Source organism: Hydractinia symbiolongicarpus, chromosome 10, assembly GCF_029227915.1.
Source record: "Hydractinia symbiolongicarpus strain clone_291-10 chromosome 10, HSymV2.1, whole genome shotgun sequence".
Taxonomy (NCBI): domain Eukaryota; kingdom Metazoa; phylum Cnidaria; class Hydrozoa; order Anthoathecata; family Hydractiniidae; genus Hydractinia; species Hydractinia symbiolongicarpus.
The window spans coordinates 22473734-22495431 of record NC_079884.1 but is presented as its reverse complement, the minus strand read 5'-3'; the positions used below and the strand labels follow the sequence as shown (position 1 = coordinate 22495431).

General features: G+C 37.9%; 2 protein-coding genes across 4 annotated transcripts in view; both read right to left on the bottom strand.

Moving 5' to 3' along the window:
- Positions 1-722: 722 nt before the first annotated feature.
- LOC130612974 (uncharacterized) lies at positions 723-3836 on the bottom strand. Its single transcript, XM_057434302.1, has one exon. The coding sequence runs from the start codon at positions 3834-3836 to the stop codon at positions 723-725; it is 3114 nt and encodes a 1037-aa protein (XP_057290285.1).
- Positions 3837-13223: 9387 nt separating this feature from the next.
- LOC130613196 (putative leucine-rich repeat-containing protein DDB_G0290503) overlaps positions 13224-21698 on the bottom strand; it is a 32455-nt gene continuing 23980 nt past the window's right edge. For 2 of the 3 annotated variants that reach the window (XM_057434524.1, XM_057434523.1), the window contains exons 3-5: positions 19047-20678; positions 18212-18676; positions 13224-14801 (exon numbers count right to left, since the gene is read on the bottom strand). In XM_057434524.1, the coding sequence (XP_057290507.1) occupies positions 14683-14801; positions 18212-18676; positions 19047-20678 (2216 nt within the window). In that variant the 3' untranslated portion in view covers positions 13224-14682. Of the gene's footprint in view, positions 14802-16234; positions 16344-18211; positions 18677-19046; positions 20679-21698 lie in introns of all 3 variants that reach the window. The other variant, XR_008975622.1, reaches the window with a different exon arrangement.

Sequence of the window (21698 nt, the reverse complement as noted above, 5' to 3'; positions counted from 1 at the left end):
TTTTCCTAACCTCGAATCATATTTTTTTTAAATTTGCCTTCTTTACCGCTCCCGGTTGCTACGGGAATTGTTCGACTTAACCTCGTTCTCAGGGATTTTTGCCTTTTCGATGTCTGTTACGGCAACTTAGCGGTAGCGAGTAAGAGGCGGGTTTACTGACACGAAGTGGCTTTAATAACATTTATTCCACACTTTCGCGACGTAAAACACAAAAATCCCAATACTTTACCTATACAATAGCACACACACAGGCACAGATACTTCACACTAACGAACAAGAAACTTACGCACACAAATTACGACAAATACACTATACCCAAGAGACAAAACATAAGAAACGTTGCATACAATAAACAAAGGCGAAGCGAATACATAAAACATATAGCAAAACACTAAGAAGGAGAACCAAGTGTTCCTTCGTAGAGTTTGAGGCCTACTCGCGCTCAATGCAGGAACACCTGGCTCCCTTCAAGATATAAAAAATATCTTGACAAACAAAAATTGACTACTATCATATAAATTTCAGATACATAACGGATTCGGCTCCTCTGACTCCTCTGGCTCCTTGTCGGGGATTCGACCTTTTACTTCCTTTTCACGCGATTCTAGAAGCAATACGATCTTTGAAACCGGACGCTCGTATGCGTTTCGTGTTGACGTTTGAACAAAAACACTTCTCACTTGACCGTTTGAACGGACGTCTGTAGTTCGCAAGACGCCATTCATTTCTTTGATGAGCGTCGTCTTAAAATTATCACTATATCGCCAACAGCGAAATTGCGTCTTTGAGTTTGCCATTTTCGTCTTTGTTGAAGCGTTTGGAGATATTCTGTACGCCAGCGCGTCCAAAACTCATTGACCAGATGCTGCACTCTTCTCCATCGTCGTCTACTGTACATGTCGTTTTCGTTAAATTCCCCAGGTGGTGCCATGACAATCTTAGACTTCATTGTCAGTAAAAGATTAGGGGTAAGGGGAATTAGACTGTCACTGTCATTAATAATTTCTACAGACAAAGGTCGGCTATTAACTATCGCTTTCACTTCTGTTAGAACGGTTCGAAAGCATTCATCATTCAAACTATGACTGTGGTTGTTAAGTAGTGACGACAAAATAGAACGGCAAGATCTTATTTGTCGCTCCCAGACACCACTCATGTGGCTTGCAGTAGGAGTGTTAAAGTCCCAACCGATCCAATCTGTGTTGTTTCTGAGAAGAAATTCAGCAATCTTCTGTTGGTCCATTTCTTTAACAGCTTTCTTCTGTTCTGCTGAAGCACCAACAAAATTTGTCCCATTGTCAGATCGTAATCGACGTACATCCCCTCTTCTACTAATAAAACGGCGGAGGGCCATGATGAAAGAATCTGTCTCGAGACTGTTTGTACTTTCCAAATGAAAGGCTCGACTAGAGAAGCAGGTAAATAAAGCGCCATAGCGTTTAAGTTCTTTTCTTCCTTCTTTGATCAAAAATGGACCGAACATGTCCACTCCTGAATACGTGAAAGGTGCAACTTCCGAACATCGCTCTGAAGGTAAGTCTGCCATTCTTTGTTCACCGAATCGTCCTCTAGGCTTTCTGCATGTAACACACTTGAAGATTTCGTTTCGAACACGTGAACTTGCATTAACAATCATGATACCTCTCTGTCGTATCTCGTTTAACGTTGCATCTTGACCACCATGTTGCACCTTCTTGTGGTGATATCGTATCACCAATTCTGTAACAGGATGCTTTTTTGGCAAAATGATGGGATGCTTTATCCTCCAATCCAGACTTGACGATTTTCCAATTCGCCCACCGACTCGTATGATAGAATCCTCATCCATGAATGGGCTTAAACGAGAAAGAGAACCCAAATTTCGTTTCCTTTTGTTCGCTAACAGGCATGTCAATTCCGTCTTGAATGCTCTTCTTTGAACGAGCCTGACGATGGCCAGTTCAGCCTTCTCAAGGACACTCACGTCAATCTTCTTCTTCTTATATGTCCATGTCAAAATGGTAGCAATGATCCGTTTCAGACGATACCAACTGGAAACCCTTTCGAAAAGCTTCTGGAATGAATCGTTTTCATCTTCTGAGATGGTTTTCAGTCCTTCATTTGGCAGGTCCTTTTTTAAAGTAGTTGCATTTACTTTCACTTTCTTGACTTCAACGTCGCCACTGTGAACTGCGAAGGTTTCACCTGTATCCCACTCGACTGAAGATTGGAGTAGGAATTTGGGTCCAGATAACCAACGGTCGTTTTTTATAAAGTTGAAGACTGTTTGACCACGTGATGCATCGTCAGCAGGATTTTGAGAAGACGGAACGTAACGCCATTGTTCAACACTGGAAGCTTCATGAATAGCCTGTACTCTATTAGCCACGAACAAATGAAACTTCCTTGACTGATTTGTTATATAGCCTAACACAACTTTGCTATCTGTCCAGAAAACTTCAGACGAATGATTAATATTGAGCTCCCTTTTAAGGTGCGTAGCTACTTTGGTTGATGTGTTAGCTGCAGATAATTTGAGACGTGGGACGGTAATTGGTTTTAATGGTGTGACTCTTGCCTTGCCCATCATGAAACAACAATGAACTTCACCTTGATCATTGACTAGTCGAAGAGACGATACTTGCCCATACCCACTTGTGGAAGCATCAGAGAAATGGTGAAGTGAAACATCACAAACTTTACCAAAACATTCCGGAACAATGCAACGTCGTATGCTTATGTCTTTCAGCAGAGGTAAAGAATTCCTCCATTGTTCCCATATTGCTCGTTGTTGTTGAGAGATGTCATCGTCCCAATCCTTTTGTTCACTGCAAAGTTGTTGTAGGAGTTGCTTGGCCGGTAAAAGAAATGGGGCTCTGAATCCAAGAGGGTCATACACAGAACTAATTGATGATAGAATACCTCTTCGGGTCAGTGGATTGTCCTTCAACACAATTCGGAAGCAAAACGAGTCTATTTCAACACACCAACTGACGCCAAGGGCTCTTTCGATTGGGAGGGTTTGAGCATCGAAATTTAGGTCTTTTACATCTTTCGACCTTTCTTCCGTTGGAATACCTTCTAGTACTTTCCTTGAGCTACTTACAAACTTGGTCAAAGGAAAGCCACCAGCAGCACACATTTTTTTTATTTTCTCAATAAGGCGTAAAGTCGACAAGGCATTTGATGAAGATTTCAACATATCGTCGACGTAAAAATTTCTTATCAGGGTTAAAGCAGCTTCTTCACCATATTTATCGATGTTGTCATGAGCAGTTTTCCTTAAAGCATAATTGCAAGTACTTGGAGAATGTGTGCCTCCAAATACATGCACACACATCTGATATTCTTGCAATTCGGCGTCAAGGTTACCTTCCGGCCACCAAACAAAGCGTAGCATGTCTCTTTGATTGTCTGGTACTTTGACTTGGTAGAACATACTCTCGATGTCACCAGCAACTGCCACTTGCTTTTCTCTAAATCTTGTCAAAACTCCAACGATTTGGTTTGCCAAGTCAGGACCTTGTAAGAGAAGAGAGTTAAGGGATACACCTCCATATGTAGCACTACAATCGAATACAACTCTGATTTTATTTGGCTTTCTTGGGTGGTACACCCCATGGTGTGGCAAGTACCAAGTTCTTCCCTTCTCACAAGAACGATCTGCTCTCTGTGCAAATCCTTTATCGAGGATGGTTTTCATAAATGTGCAATAGTCATCATGCATCCGCTGATTCTGTTGAAGCTTTCGTTTGAGGCTGTGGACACTTTTATTGTTTGGAACTTCACACATAGGATCTTTGAATGGCAACGGAAGTTGATAATGTCCATCTACCAATTTTACGTTCTCATCCATCAGCTTTAGAAATTTTCGATCTTGCAATGAAAGTTATTCAGGTTCTCCAGCCAATGTATTTTCACTAAAATCCTGACGAAACATCATAAGCATCATTTCTGCCAAACCATGCTCCTTCACATTATCTTGAAGAACGAATCGAGTTGGCACCTTATCGTCAGAAATTGATACATAATTACATCTTTTTGAGCTGTTTCGTGAACCTTTAGAAATTATCGGACCTGTTACACACCATCCCAGCACTGAACGAAAGGCATAAGGACCATTTCCTTGACTTGGAATGATCTCAATAGGCTCGAGAGCTCGAGGACAATTGGCACCTATCAATATGCCTATATCTGTTTCGTCTTCATCTTGTTGAAGGTTCTTGTGGATTTCGTTTAGATAACTCCATTTTGCTACTTTATTTGGCGTAGGTATTTCTTCTTTATCAACAGGTAGAAATTTCCGGCTGAACACTCTGGGTAAATTAAGCCTTTTGCTCGAATCCTCAACAGCGGATACTTGAAGGTTATTGATCGATTTGCATCGTTCAGTTGTTTCACCTGTCATTGTTTTAATAGAAATCGTTGTCGGTATTGTTGGCACATTCAACTCCTCCAAGATGTTTTCGTGAACGAACGTTCCTTGGCTTCCGTTATCTAGTAGTGCTTTCGTAATTATCTCTACTGATGACAAAGGATGCGTTATCTTTACAGGAACCACATTGAGACTTATCACTTCTATTTTTAGTTTGGAGTAATTAACACCTATCGGCTTATTTTCATCAGGAGGCTTGTCTTTATGTCGGCAACCATGTAGACCAGTAGGATGTGGTTTATTCTTTTCACGTCAAAAAGAATAATCATCATAGGAACGAGGTGGTTCGACTTGTTTTCTAGTCACAACGCTGGTCACTATTTTTCCGTCCGTAGCGACAGGATAAACGATCAAGCTCGACCCCAGCACCTTTTACCGTGGCGTATTTCGCTAGAACTATCAGAAAGCGCAGCGCAGTTGAGAAGCAAATAGTCCTGGGGACGAGGTTGGATAAACGATAAGCTAGGTAAGGTATTATCTATCAGTATTTCGAACTTTTATCACCATATATTTCTAAGAATTAGATTTTTTTATTCTCTAGTCAAAACTATTGATTATGAAAATATATTTGAAATAAAATTAGTATAAATAAATGGATAAATAAACGCTATCTTTAACACCACTTAATACATGTGTTGCGAATGTTTACAAAGTTCTGTATCTGACTACTATATAGGAGGCATGACGAGTACAGTAACACTGCCTTGACACTTTTGACGATCAAACCCTTATTAAAAAACGCTCCCTCGACACCCCTCAAAAAAACTTGTGACGTCACAGATTTCATCATACCTCAAATGAGTAAAACAAGTCATGTGATCTTTTTTCGACGCATGCGCAAAACCTTCAACGAGCGATAGCCTTTGCTCTGGCAAAATCCCACGGGATTTTGAGTAGTGGGGGAATTCTCTACTCAAAGTTCTGTTCACTTCAGAAAAAATCCGAAAGCCCAAAATGTGTAAAGAGAAATGAGTTGGTTCAAGAATGCAATAAGCAAACTATACAGCACTGTATCAGCGCCAGTAGCAGCAACTCGCAACGCTCTTGCAGAATATCCTTGTTTGTCAAAGTTTGTTCCAGAGCATCGTTTGACGCAGGAAATGTGCAATAAGGTCATTGAAGAGGATCCTTGACTGCTTTCGGTTTTTCCAAATCAATTCAAAACGTTGGAAATGTGCACGAAAGCTGTTGACGAGTATCCCCGGTTGCTCAAGTTTGTTCCAGAGCATCTCATGCCACAGGAAATGTGCAATAAGGTCCTTGAAGAGGATCTTTCGCTACTCAAGTATGTTCCAGAGCATCTTATGACACAGGAAATGTGCACAAAGCCGTTGAATGGGTGCCCTGGGTACTCAAGGGTGTCCCAGACCATCTCAAGACACAGGAAATGTGGACTAGGGCGGTTGAAGATGATCCCGGGCTACTCGAGGATGTCCCAGACAATCTCAAGACACAGGAAATTTGCACTAGGGTGGTTGAACGGGACCCTGTGCTACTCGACGATGTTCCTGATAGGTTTGTTACTCAGGAAATGTGGACCAGAGCTCTTGAAGAGGATCCCTGCTTGTTCATGTGTGTCCCAGATCATCTCATGACTCAGGAGATGTGTACGAAAGCCGTTGACGAGTATCTCCGGATGCTCAAGTTTGTTCTAGAGCATCTCATGACACAGGAAATGTATACTAGGGTGGTTGAAGATGATCCCTGGCTACTCAAGTATGTTCCAGACTGGTTTGTTACTCACGAAATGTGTAGTAGGAACACTGAGCCTCAAATTCTTAATGACTATCACCAGCGGAAAGCGGAGAATTAAGGATGAACTAGCCCCGATAGCCTGGCATCCCGACAGAGTTATAGACTGGTGCTTTTCAGAAGATGAAAAAAGGGATATGGAGTAATTGTGGAAACAAACATGAACGCACTTTGAAAAGAAGCACAATCGCTGCATATTCCTCGTTACTCTACGATGAATAAGCATGCTCTTGTTGAGGCAATTCGCAAAGCTAAGTACAAAGATGTTTCAACACAAACAGACGGTCCTTACTGCGAGCTTTGTGCTAAAATTGCATGGGAGAAAAATCTTGAACAATATTTGAGGGATCTCGCTTTAAAACAGCGACTTGTCGTACATGATGACGACTTGCTCATAGATTAAGATACGGGAGAAGTGATCAGTTGCCAGATCGATTATGAGTACCAATATACGCGCAGGTAAGGCACGAAGCTGTAGTTTTGTAGCTTATAAAACTCAGATTGAATAGGCAGGCGAGGAATCTAAGTACCGCTGAAATACTTTGCAGATTGTAGTTTTTTCAAAAGTTCATCTTTGGCTTCTTGCTTTGCTTGTGCCAGCAACTCTGCGCGTTCATTCTCGTTGATGGAATTCACAGCTTTTTTCGTTCCTTGTCGGATCTGCTCCTTGAGCATCATGTAGCGTTGTTTTTCCTAGATGATCCACTTAAACCAACTCATCGTCTGAAATTGTACCATCTTCGATCGCTCTAGAGATCTTATTGTAGACAGTGTCTAGCTTTGATTCAGCTAGGAGTTTGATGCACTCATGTTTGTGCACCTTATACTGTATCCGTTTGGAAGCATTCTTCAAACCTACTTGCCCTATGCCTACTGCGATCATACCATGATCAGCAGATGCTTCAAAACCAATTGCTATGGGGGCTCCGAATCCGGTTGCAAGCGTGGCAGTACCTGCTGCGGAGGTGATGACAGTAAAAACAATCATACCAAGATCAGCATAGCGAAGCCACATCCCCCAAAAGCTTTTGTAGAGTGTTTCTCTCTCTTTGATCTCTTCTCGGAAGAAGATCTCGATTTCTTCGATCTTTTTTAGTCTGTAGACCTGATTTTCGTGTATACTATCGTGCTCAAGCGCACTTGGCGGCAAAGTTGGGTAAAGGTTCATTGTACCAGCCATTTATTCTATGAGTAAATGCATCGTAATTCCGACGAACGAAACATTTTTTTCATGATGATGCCCGTCTGTTAGCATGAACTACAGTCTTTCTGTTGAGCCTCTTAAAGGAAGGTAGATTGGAGTGTCAAAACTGCATGTAAGCATGATTCCCCATTCGTTTAACTCTTCGGTGGGAAGCAAAGCAAAAAATTTTGATTTCTTCCCATTTAGTAAGCAATCATCCTCATCTAACTGAGGGCTAACAAGTCTCAGCCGATGGTATACGTCAGTCCTATAGACTGCATCGTAGTCACCACTCGTGTAGTACTTCTTACTAGGATCATAGGGTAGGCCCAAAAGCTCCTGCAATGCTCTGTGAATCACAACTATGTACCCGTCATTCACACGGAGCCTGCAGAGTCCATTTTTCAAGACAAACAGTTGGATCCTACCCTGTGCTTCAATGTTGACAATGGTCGCTAAATCCTCGATTCTGTACAAGTCGTTCATGATTTCAATTCGGAGTTCCTCCTGATTAGAACCCACCTTACGGATGGTGAAGTCGTTGTTACTGTAAATATTCAGCCACGTAGGTCGAACACTAATCGACTTCAGAGCAATCCTCGTATCCTGCCCTAAGTAATCGTCAAAAATCGTAGGCCTCTCGATGTTAGTGATGTAGAGTTGCTTCATGTTTATTCTTAAAGAAATGATGAGCATTTACTCATACAACCCGAAAGCAAAGTATGCACCCAACCATGGGAGATATTTGGAGAGACTTAAGGGGGATGACCTTTTAGTGCAGAACATCGTTATTGATGCTCAAGGGTCCTCGTTCAGGGTGAAATTTCCAGACATCTTTGTCGACTATGAATTCCATTCTGGCACTAGCGGGCTAGTGAAGGAGTGGAACAGCTACCCTTTCAGTCTCTGGTCCACTCAACTTAATTTTGCTACCTACTGTGCAACATCTGCTTGCGGTATTTCCATTCAGCATCTTACCTCCGAGTTACTTATGGTTCGTACCGTGTATCGAGATCACGCCTATTTCCAAATCCGTAAAATTCTATCGGAGCTTAACATTTCTCTACCGGGCTCAGTTGGATCTCGACATCTAAACAACCCCTTCAACAAACAAAAACTCCAGCAACTGGCTCGCGAGTTTGGAGTATCTGGCGGTGAGAAAGGAGTGGAGAAACGAAACCATCTTCAGTAGTTGGCAACTTCATCGCTAAGATTATCCTGGTTCGGGTCGTAGCTACCTTAACGAGGACTCGTGGAATCGCTGGATCATTGAAAAATCCCAGGGCCTCAGGTTACGGTTATCCCAAAGCGTGCGCTTCCATGCCTACCTAATTCTCGAAAGCCAGGAAAATGAAAGATCTGGAATCATTGGAAACCAAGGCAGCGCAACTGATGCTCAACGCCTGTACTTGACGACATTTGAGGACGTGATAATTAGACCTAGCGACACGAGTGAGGAAATTGCCGAATTTCAAAATGTGCTGAAATATGCTTGGTCCAAGGTGGATTTTAGTGTTGCTCATGGCGTCTATATGATCCCAAGTGACATGAGCCTATATATTGGAAATGTTGTGAATTTCACGAGTAAAATTTTGATTAGCAAAGATTATTTTTCAATCGGTATAAATCCGAAGATTAACGCGAAGCAGGCTGACATCATTGTTGATATTAAGCGCCGGCCTCAACAGGTGAGCCACGTGATCCCTAAACATCGTCTACCACAGGTGGGCCACGTGATCTCTAAACATGAGAAGCACAGGGTGGAGACGCAGACTACGCTAGCAATAGAGGCTGAAAACCACGATGACACCAAGGCCACATTGATTACGACGGGAGTAGTTATTTTACTGTACATTTGGTTGAAGAAATAAAAAAAGTCTAATGTGTTTTGATCAACACATTAGACTAATATTTACGATAGTTTGGCTCTCTTCCCAACATATGCCACAACAAGAGCAGCAGCGGCAGCGATCACCATGTATAGGTGCTTGGCTACACCACCACCTGTAACTGCAAGCACAATGGTGGATATGAGCAAGCCAACAGCGGAAACAATGCTTGCTATAGTAATCCCTTGCTCCTTGAACAGGATTCTAAGCTTTTCAACCAGAGATTTATCGCCTTCTGCGATTTTCATCAGCGTTTCCTTAATTGCTATCAGTTGGCTCTGAGTGTCAGATGATAGTAAACCGTGTGCTTCTCGTACTGCTTCCTTTTGATCTTGGACTCGTTCTAGATCTTCCCTAGCCTTTGCAATGTCTTCGTTCCAGATGGTTCCTCAGATACTCCAGATGTAACTTTCTTCGTCTCAAACCTTTTCACCTTGGCTTCTGCTTTGGCGATCTCGCTGTCGTAGAAGATCATCTTGCTTTTCAAGTGCTTCAGGTTACCCCCTTAGCGTTTGAAGTTCGAGGTTGAGCCCTCTTCTTTCACGCTCTGTGAAGGCTTCGCTGCCGCCAAGGGGAGTCTCTTCAAACAGGCTCTCCGTTTTATCAAGGACGAGCAGCGGCACCATTTCGATATCATCGGCCTTCTCTTCAACGTGAACAATCTCGTTAATGAGTTTCTGAGCCATTGCTTTACTGCCTTTGTTTGGTGTAATATAGTCGGTAAACCCCATGGCTCGCAAGCAATTTGTACCTAACCTCCTCCGTATCTCGGCAACGCTCCTCAATTCACCATTCCTTTTCGTGATCTCTATGCCATCAAAAAGAAGCTGGTTTCCTCGTGCCTCAAACTCGTTGTAATATTTCGCGATTGGCTGCCCCAGCTCCTCACCAAGGTGTGCGTAAAGATCGTCGACCTTTGATTTTAGTAGCTCCCCCTATGATAAAATCTGTGACGTCACAAGTTTTTTGAGGGGTGTCGAGGGAGCGTTTTTTAATAAGGGTTTGATCGTCAAAAAGTGTCAAAGAAGTGTTACTGTACTCATCATGCCTCCTATATAGTAGTATATGCGCGCGCACTGACAGACAAGAAAAGAAGGACCCTATACACCAAATTGACTATTTGCACGAATTTATATATCTTTAGGAATATAGGATTGAAAATACATTGGGATTGCATTTGTTTTTCAACTATTATTTTTTGTTTATTGAGGGCATATTTTAGCAAATTTAGCGCCAGGTTGGGTCAGTTGTATTGGGTCTTCGATCTTGTTAAAACTTGTAAATTTACGTTCTTGTTAAGATCAGACAGTTTTGCTATTTTTGTAATGCATTTTGCGAAAGTTCCAAATTCCAAACGAGTTTCCGGGTAATTTTTTCAGAATATTTTTTGTTTTACTAGCTGTTGCGTTATTGTTGTCTTCTTTTCGTAAAAAACTTGAAGCAGGCTCCATCGTTAAATGGCTTACTGAAATTTTTTGCAAACTTCCCTTTTTGAAAATCCCGGAACAGTTTTCTAAAAGTAGCTAGCTAAGCTTTTAACTTCTGCCATTTTCTGTCATGTTTTGTCATGCTTTGTAACCAGAGCCTTAATGGACTGGTAAAAGAGCTGAACTCTTTCAGTTCAAAACGAATCATTTTCCGTGCGACGCAATGTTTTGATTTTGCAATAACAACAATGGGCACGCGCACTCATTTCTGTTAGTAGGTTATATAAACAACAGGCCACAGAAGTCAAATAAATCCAAAAACGAAATATTTGCTTAAAGGAGAACTAACGATTGATAACAAGTTGTGCTTAAAATGTTCATTATATTGTGAATATAAACTGTGTTAATTTTTTTATATTTGTGAGCTTTTGTTCTCGAGACATTTAAGGTCAAAGTAGTCGTACGGTCGCCACCATGACAGTGTATCGATTAGCCTTCTGTTCAGCAAAATACTAACTTGTGTGACGTAAGTCCGCAGGGATGTAAACAGACGCATTATTTTGTGATAGCAAAACAAAACAAAAACAGTCTCAAAGTTTTTTTTGTTTACCTACTTTCGCATGTTGTTATTGTTGAAAATTATTTTTTCCACGATGTTGTTCTACTGGAATTTAACTTGTCTTCTTCATCGTTCGAACCTCGCGATAAATTATAATCTCTCTTGGGAGACAAAGAAGTAAGGATGCACATCCTAACAATCCTGGCTGATAATATGTACGAACCAATTTGGCTTTTGTTCAATAATTGTGGCTTTTTGGGGACCTAATTTGGACATAATAAAATTTAGAATTTTTTATCCCATGTTGTTTTCGTGATATGTTAGAATGTTTTCATTATATTAAAACATATATGTAGTTCTTTCCTTACTTCTCCTTTAAAATAGGTGAAATTTCTTTTAAAAAAAATAAAGTTTTAGTGCCTTCCGGATTTTGTGCTTCCCAAAAAGCGCGTACGAAATGGCCATTTTACCCTATATGTCCTGCCTTTTTACCTACAAGAATGTGTTAGCAGGTAAAAAATTCTCGCAAACATTGGGAAACATTAGCAAGTCATCTACGTAAAAACCAATTATATTTTAACATGGCTCCCACAAAAAGGTAGTTCACGCACTTGGTGAAATATTTTTTTCCTCTCTACTACATGTGCCAATCGTGTTGACATTGAATTTGTCTCAGTTCTCTATAAAAATAAAACAGGTCAACTTCCTACATTTTTCTTTCATCAAATGTTTGAAAGATGTGGGGATTGCTTATTTAATTTTTACAGGTTGTGGAATATAAGCGAGATCAGATAAAAAAAATTATTCTTTGTGTTAATGTGACGATAAAATTTCATAGATAGAATTTATTCTGCTTTACCCATTCACTCAACTTCATTTCACATTGGGTATTAATTCTCATTGAAGTTATTTTCGTATAAATGTGATAATTTTCCAATCCCTAGCATGCGTTACATGTTCACGGTACCGGTAACAATGATAGTGAGCAGTGGCGAACGATGAGTTTTGTAGAACGACGTGCAACTAAAAGTACCAGAAAGTGGAATTCGGCTCACATTTTTTCCATGTTGCCGCATCCTCTTTTCGCCGAAAAGGATTGGTTTTGTTACTGCTTTTGCGTTTATCTAAAAATAAAAAAAGGTTAAACCTGTGGGAAGATTTAGAGTGCAAGCTACTTTCAAGAAACCTGTGACCCAGACAGCGTTATATTATTTTACAAAAAAGGAACACATAGAAATGCTGGATACTTTTTCAGTTCCTTTATCGTTTTACATAGATATAGCAAATTTTTACTGCGTGTTTTGTGGAAAAAAGAATATGCGATTTATTCGAAAACCTTCTGAACTACCTTCGACAAACACACAGAGATATACAATACAAAGCTACAAAAAAGATAATAAATAAATACACAGACCAAAACAACGCAAATAAATACAAATTAAGACATAACACTTACTATTTTTAAAATAACGCAGATTATCGCCATGCTCCGCTATCCAGACCTGTTTTTCACTTGCAAAGAACTTGAAACAATAGAACGTACGATACGTGAATCGATTTCTGTCGCCTTTTTCGACGCAATATCTTTCCTCTAGTCCTTACTGATCAGTCTCTCAACGAGGACTGATGACAGTAGTCGATTTTACTCTCACCAGCGGTTGTGCGGTGGAGCATAGCAGTAGCTACCGGAGAACTATCTAACATACGCGTGAACGAAATACAATATAAAGAAGTTTACTTCGCGGAGTCTTTTCGTCGGAACACTACGCTTAAGAACTTTTTCTTTCATTCTTTTTTTCCAACACTAATTCTGCCAATGTTTTAGGTATAAGCGATGAGTTCTATCGCGCAACTCTGTTAAGTTTTAAACGAAGGAAAAGTGTTCACATTTTTAAAAAAATTTATCGTTTTTAAACATCGTTCACTACGGGCGTTATTGGCGTGTGTGAACCAGCCTTTCCAAATCCCTGATAAATAATCACAAGACAACAAATTGGCTCAGGTAATAAAAGCATACTTAATTTGTGAAGAAATAGAAGATACAAAATAAAATCGTCATAAAATCTAAATATACAATGTCATAAAAAAGTTGTATGTACAGTATATTTCGAAAGCTACGAAACTGCTTGTTTAAACGTTTGGTATTTCAAACAAATTTCTCAGTCCGGTGCCCTACTTTCACTATGACTTGAAGCTCAAATCTAACTTTTAGACAAAATTCCGGTACATTCGAGGCGACTGCAAGGGGTAGCCATGACTTGAAGCTCAAATCTAACTTTTAGACAAAATTCCCGTACATTCGAGGCGACTTCAAGGGGTAGCCAACTATCGTAGGTAGTTCCATCAACTGAAAGCTTAGCGTTTGTTTACCATCTCACCTTGTTTCGCTTCATTTGTTCATATAATTCAGAAACTGAGCAAATTATAACACTATTATTATTAAAACGAATTATTATGTTTTATATAATTATACTGTTTCACATACCCGGTGGGTAAATTGAACAGAAACTCGAAGTTCGTTTGGAAAGACACAATATCCGTAACGTGCGATGGTCTTCAGTTAAAAAAAGCTCTCTACAGACATTTAAAAAATAAAATTGTTATAATCACTAATTCTAAAAAAAAAAATTAAGTAAATAGTGTTGTAATTTCTGATACAGAAAAATATGAGAAAATTAATACTCGTCAAATTATATGCGAAAAATTAAAATTTTGGGCCCATAGTTTAAAAATACATAGCGTTTAGAAAAAACGGCCGTTGTTTTTTTTTAAATTGCATTTAAGAATAACTTACGTCAGATCTCTGTTGTAATTATTGCCAATTAACATTTACCATATACGTGAATCTAACATCGAAAGAGTTTATATAATATTAAAGAAGACGAATTTTAAAATTTAGATACTTAGAAAATTTAGAGATACTCGCTTTTCTGAGACCAAAATTAGACCCAGTATAAAACCTCATCCTATAAACATTCTCTTCACAAAAACCGCAAAGCACTGAAGTTGTCCTATGCTGATTAAGCCAAGCCAAGAACTAGAAATTCTATGCTTAAAACCCTTAGAAAATGAATTTAGGAAAGTTTTACGTTGGACATTTCCTTGTGAACTACTTAAAAACAGCATTTAAAAGTTTTTAGCATTTAAAAGACATCAAACCGTAATGAAAAATCGTTGTTTACATGGATTTTTTGGCAGATTCGCGCAAACTGCACACATGAGCAATACAGATGCGCAGTAGCTTTGTACACATGCTCAATAGTTTTCTTTCACGTATATCGCATTTACATGATTTTTTTGCAGGTGTATTGAAATTTCATTTCGGTCATTTTTTCCCGAAATAAATTTAACGCCGGAATGGGTTTCATTTCGCCCGAAATCATGTAAATATTTATATAGATAAAGACAACCGAAATGAAATTTCATGTAACGCTAAAAAAACACTAACACCAATCCTTTATCGTATGCTGGCCATCACGTTAATCATCTCCGTCACATTGCCCTTTTCACATCCTTCCAACTGTTCACAGATATTTCGAATGCACGCGGATCCCTCGCCATTTTTTAACCAAGTTTCTAAAAAAAAAAACACCCAGCAAATACTAGAGACGTAAAAATCAAAGCCCAGGGAAAGGTTTAGCTGTTGTGTTAATATTCTCCTAATTTTTGTAGTAAAATTTTGCGACATACGGAAAAGCGTTACGGACAAGTTATTTGGTCAGTTCAGAAAAAAGAAAAGCCTAAATTCACTGGAGCGGAAGATTCTCCTTTTAACCTCCTTTTATGTATATGATGAAAACACAATGGTATTGTATTTAGCTACTGAATTAGTATATGACCATGATCTGTCCTATATATTTTTTGAATCCCTGATGCACTAAGCAAATAAAAACAATATATGTAATTCTAGGTTTTCAAACATTTTCTATTCTTCCCTTCTGCTTGAACTTTTCTGATAAGAATAGTCGTTAGATTTGCGGCAGTATTGGCGAAAATATATCGTAACTGCTATTTCGTTACGTCATGCATTCCGTAGCATTAATTGCTTTTGACGTACAAACAGGCAGAATACGGGTATTATTATAACAAACTAGCTGGATGTCCGTAAAAGAATTCACTGTATCTTTCATTCAACCCATGTTAAGGACACTTAAACATAAAAATACTGGTCGTTAAAGACAGTGGAAAAATACACTTCATTTGAATTTTGATAACGTCAGCAATGACGAGTCGATGCACAAAGAATATATTTTACAATATGGTTTAACCGTTACCCGTAATGTGTAGATCCTGCAACCCTGATGAAATTATTTAATTGATCGTGCGGCATTGTATGACCAGCGTAGAAAGCTACTAAATCACTTTCTTTGGTCAAAAAATGTAAAATGTCTTTGTAAATATATTCTTATTAAAACACATTAATTTTTTTTAAAAAGTTGGCTAGCTTCAGTTATGTTTATTAAAGATAATTAACTCCTATAAATATACGTAGGTGTGGCACTCAAGGGCTAAAATATGCTGATATCAGCAGCAAAAATCTGAAATTCATAAGGCAGAACCACATTTTTTCAAAATACCCAGGGTCGACGTTATCCATCATATTGGCTAGCGCTGAAACTTGTGAACGAGACGCAGTTGTAAGCTAAGGAATCGTGGCTTCGAACTGAAGACATGCTAAGAAATGCCATGAGTGGTGCAAGGGAAACAAGAGGAAGTCTTAAGTAATTTTTTTTCATTGAATTTACAAGAATTTGAGGTACTCCACAGAAGTAAAGAAGTAAAGAACGGAAACGCCTTTCTGATGTCTGATGATGAGGAATGGTTACATCATGATAATACTTATTTTGTAATTTTAAGCTACCTAGCTAGTACCATGCCAGCCGTCCAGGGGCACATTTGTTATTAAATAATTAAGTGATAAAGTACAAGAGCATAATATATTATTTTTATGTAGCTGTAACACAAAAGATTTTTAAAGGGATTCTGTCATTTTAAATAAAGATAGCTACCTGCTAGCAATTTGGACCTCCCATAACAGTGAACAGTCAAGACTTGAGTATAGTTAGGTATGCAAGGCATTGCATGTTGGTTAAATATCTTGTCACGACAAACAGAAACCTATATTTCAAAAAAAAATTTCTGCAAATGTTCAGGTTTCTTTTATCGAACAGAAACCTATTTTTCATAAATGTTTGTGAATTTTCAGGTTTCTTTTATGAAATAACAAAATTTGGGAAAGTACAGCCAGAACTGATATTCGCTTGGAGCCGGAAGACTTAAAGTCTTTGTACAGTAAAGGGTAAACTGTGTCACACGGAGGAAAATTAGTGTAATGTGATACAAATCCAGTGGAGCGCTTATAGTGGTTAAAGGTATAATACATTTTTCATAAACCAACATTCACAGGACTTGTGATGAAGCCTATTGTTACTTCTGCAAAGAAAATACAGTTGTTTAGCATTTTTCAGTTTGCATAATAAGTTTCTGTAGATATTCAAAAATTAATTGTGAGTGGCACCAGGCTGAGCGATTAGCGCAAGTAAACGTGTTGCAGATCCAGGTGGACAAAAAATAACTTCTAACCACTTTTTATTTATACGGCATAAAATTTAGATTATGTATTTGGCACTGTGCTTTAGAAGCTCATTCCCACTTTCTCTGAGCTGGATAAGGTATTTGGTCCTAAACCTGGGACACATTTTATCTGTTTGAATTATTTTAAATCCTGAGAATCACTTTGAATGTTTTCTGTACGCATGGCTTGTCAAAATTATATGCTGTCAAAAACAGTTTATCGGCGTCTCCAAAAATGGCTAAATTCAGGAACTCAAAAACTATGGTAGAAGCAAAAAAATTTTTTGGGTTTATTTCATCAAACTGGTCTAAAAACATATAATACTAAGTTTCAAGTCATTATTTCAATTTTTACTGAAGTAAAAGGACTTTTACTTAGTATAGTTCTAGCATAGTTTTTCATACCGCTGACACCAAAATGGCCGCAGGGACTAATCAGTTTGAAATTAATTTATAATATTTTTATAACAACCTTTTTCTCTCTATGTGTTTTTATTTTCCTGCAAAAGTTGTTGCATAGCTTATGTATATGACATTATGATAAGGACGAAAAAGTTACTGTGCGACATAGGTTTTTAGAGTTGAAGATTTCCAGCGAGAAATTTGAAAACTAATAAATGACAAAATCGCAAAAGTTTATCTTAAAAATTTTCAATTTTTGTTAATGTGAAAGTAATCCACTTGAAAAGGTTTTTGAGGTTTTTTATGAAAAATCTTCCATATTACCCATATGGGGTAACTTGATGAACAATGAATTTTTCTGCAGGTGTTCTGTAGTATGTGTAATATAATTTCAAAAACTGTGATGTAATTTTCTCTTAAGTTTTGACTTTTAACCCAGCTAAAAATCTCAGCCTTGTCCTTTCATACTTAGTCTAGCTAGCTGTAGCGAAAAAGTTTAATATTTAAACTTGACCTATTTTACTGAGTATTAAGTAATAAATGCTAGTTTAATCCTTAATCTAGCTATATAGGGTAGCTAAGCTACCTGTAAGAACAACATCAAACAACGTCGAGGCTGTTCTCTTTTGTAAACAAACCCAGTGGTTTTTTTGTAATAAGTACCAGATTTTATATGTGCATTTCTTGCGCTTATGAGTGTAACCAAAGTGCCCTGTACGTAAATCCCAAAAATTTATGTCATTGGCTTACTCATAACGAATGACACCACATAACAAAAAAACCGTGCTTTGCTATTTCCCTTAACCTCCTACCGAGATTTGGTTGTGATATATATCAGAATTAATTGTCTTTAACTAACTGTTTGGGCAATATTGTCAACATTACAAATGGAACCCGGGCTTATTAATCCGAAATATCCCTCAAAACCATGTTATTACCATACAAATAATATTAAAATCATATTTCTAGGTAGTTATTCTTCAAAAATAGTTGTATATAAAAATTCTTACCCGTATCCATACAATGCCAAAGTAGTGACATTTCATCCTCCTTTTGGATTAGATACTGGGAATTTTTAGATTTCAACTGACATGAACGTGTGATAAAAAGCTTGCGTATGCCTCTCCAAGCTGGTTTCTCTGTAAAAATTCTAACAACTTCGAAAATATCCAAATCATTTTCATCATTGTCATAAATATGATTGCCGTGGGCACGAGATAATATGATACAAACTAAACTTTCATAAATATTCTCAGACAGACGTTGAAGCTTTTCTTTGATATGCTGAACCTTTTTATTTTGCCAGCAGTAGGGATTATGAAAGCCATGCTTGGCCAACATTTCTTCTACTCTCTTTTCGTCTGCTAGCATACCCTGCTTAAAGGATGGGCTTTTATGCAAGATCCACCCACCTTTCTTTTTTAAGCCCTTATACTCGCTCTGGGTAACAATGATACAAAGCGGTATTGTTGAACCTAAAGAAAATAACCCACCAACTATTACAACATTCGGCAACTTTCAAAACTCTCACTATTTGCTTTATTTGCAAAAATTGGGAGATTTGTATAAAACAAACATTTAACCACATAATTACTATCTCTCGTGACATTTACACTGTTAATCTACGTTTTATTTAATGTACTATATGTATGTATTAACCGTTCATTTATTTTTCAATTCTCCGGAACATTATCCTTATTGTTTAACGTAACGGTTAACGATATTAACGAAACATGCACGCAGTGCTCAGAAAATAGTTCTTCAAAACCATCAAAAGCTTTTACACAAAACAAGTCAAAGTTTGAATAAAAATACTGTAAAATAGATATTTAATGGATTAAATACCTTGTCTGTGGAACACAGAGCTATCAATGGACTCGTTGATTGTAGACAAATGTTTGCTTCTTCCATTGTCTTCATTCATGTTTCCAGCCACATCGGAATTTTTGGAACGATAACTTTCTGCGTCAAGACCACTATCATTTGAAGATTCATCGCATTCCAGTTGGCGTGAAGAAAATATATAACTGCTTTCCTCATTGTTTGTTTCTTGGGACATCTCATTACCGTTGCCTTTCTCGTTTTCAGAGGAAACATCAGAATGATTCGAAGGATAATTTTCTTGTCCAGGCATTTCTTTGTTGGAAGATCCCTCCAGATAAGGTTGGCACGAGGGCAAGATAGAACTATTTTTCACGTTGGTTTCTTGGCATATATCACCATTGTTATCCTTCTTATTTTTAGAATTCAGAAGAATAGAAGCATCAGAATGATTCGAAGGATAATTTTCTCGTCCAGGCGTTTCTTCGTTTGAAGATTCCTCCAGATTAAATTGGCCCGAGGGCAAGGTAGAACTATTTTCCATGTTGGTTTCTTGCGTTCTATTATCCTTGTTTTCTTTCTCACTTGCGAAATTAGGGACATCAGAGAAAGTTTTAAGATTGTCGAAAGTATTTAGTGCAAACCCAAATGTAGCACCTCTATCAGTATTGTCCATATTTGCTTCAATGATGTTTGACGTTCCTTGCTTACTTACTGCGCTAAGCCGATTGTTAGTGTCTGTTGACGGTTCATAAAGTGACGTAGCTTCTGGGTTCATCGGCAACATTTCGGGGACTGGCATACTATTTTGAAATATCGCTAACTGATTATAAGGTTGATTTATTGTTTCCCTTTCTTGTGTTCCAAATGTAACACCATAATGTGATAAGGCAGATTTTTCATCAGACTCACTTGGTTGTTGTTTTTGCAGTAATAATGTTTGTCTTTCGGCCACCAAGGGAATCATTGGCGTTTCATCATCAATAATGTTCTCAATATCGACCGAAAATGTTTGGATTGTTTGTAATTGTCCAATATTTTCCAGAAGATACTCTGATACATCTTTACGATATATTTTATCCAAATCTGCTATTATAAAACTTAAATCTGTCTTTGGACTTTGTTCAAAGATTAATTGAAACAGTCTTTTCGATGGATTAAAATCGGACTCATTTTTTCCTCTAGTTTTTATAGCGCTGATTTCATTGCTATTAAATTTAAAATAAGCAGCAAAATGAGTCCAATTATTAACACCTGGAATGTCAGATCGATTGAAGGTTCGTCCAATTTCCAGTAAATCTTTTTCTTCTACATTTTTTAAAAGATCTTCATTGACTTTTAACACATTGAGTTCAGTAACAACATCCCCTCTTTCTAATCTTTCTGCCATTGCTTTAAGGTCGCAAAGTTTCAAATCTCGATTTTTCATTATCAGTTTTTTCAGAAAGTAGTACCCCTCAAGCCCGTTTCCAGAAAAATAACTTTTAAAATGCCTAGGGTTTTTGCAAAATAGATAATGATTTTTTATAGCTGCACGTGCAAGTTCTTCATATCCATAATTTTGCACACCGCAATTTAATCTGGTGCAAACTGACTCGAAAATATGAATATTCTCAGGATGCTGAACCAAATCCTTGACAGTTACATTGTATCGATCTAAAGAAAATTGGACAATACATCATGTAGGAGATACTTAAAATCTTACACAAAATGTCAAATGTCAAATTGCATTAAATCCTCCACACAAAACTTACACAAAAATAAAAAAAACAGCTTGCAAGGTGTCAAATCTAGTTTATAGAAATTATAATGACGACAGTCACAAAACCGACAGCAACAACATCAACAGTTACAACATCAACAGTTACAACACTGAAAGTTACAACAGCAATAATAACAACGTCAGAAATAACGCATCTGAAATATATACATCCTGATTACAAGTAACAAATGTCAAAAAGCAGCCTTGCAAGAGTTAGCACAAATCAAAAAACATCAAGGAGCCCTAGTCTGGAAAAAATGAAATTTAAATCTAGAAAAATCAGTCATTCAGGTATACCATCCTTTTTCACAAAAATTTACACAAAATGTAAAAATCAACCGGTTAAGAACACGTAATGCATTTTTTTTCGGATGATGATCTTATCAAAAACTTTAAATCGAAATATCAAAAAAAAGCGCTGAGCAAGAAGTAAATTTTAAATCAACAAAGATTCATATTAACACTGGGTAACCAGTTTCTAAAACCGTAAGATTTTTTTGCCGTCGTCTACGGCTAAAATCATGATCTCCTTAGGGCCCTTTATGGCGCGTACGTGAATCACGCAAGGCCGACGCAAACCGATCTTACTTTTCATCCGACTTGAAAATAGACGGTCGGATGGAATGTTGGATGAAAATTCGAATGTCGCATGAAATCGAATTTTTCTTTGTGACACATCATTAATCCGACCAAAGTTTAGTAATTTAAAATTTTCAAAATAGAGGATAGCACTTTGTTGGCAACTGTAATTGTATTAAACGATTGCAGATTCTGATGACGAAAAAAAAAATGCAGAGGAAAAACAAGAAGTTGGACCTTCCTTGTCTTTGCTTCAGTTGAAAGAGTTTTATTTTAAACAAATTCGAATTTTCACGCGTTCGAAAATCAAACAAATCGTTCGAAACGCCAATTTG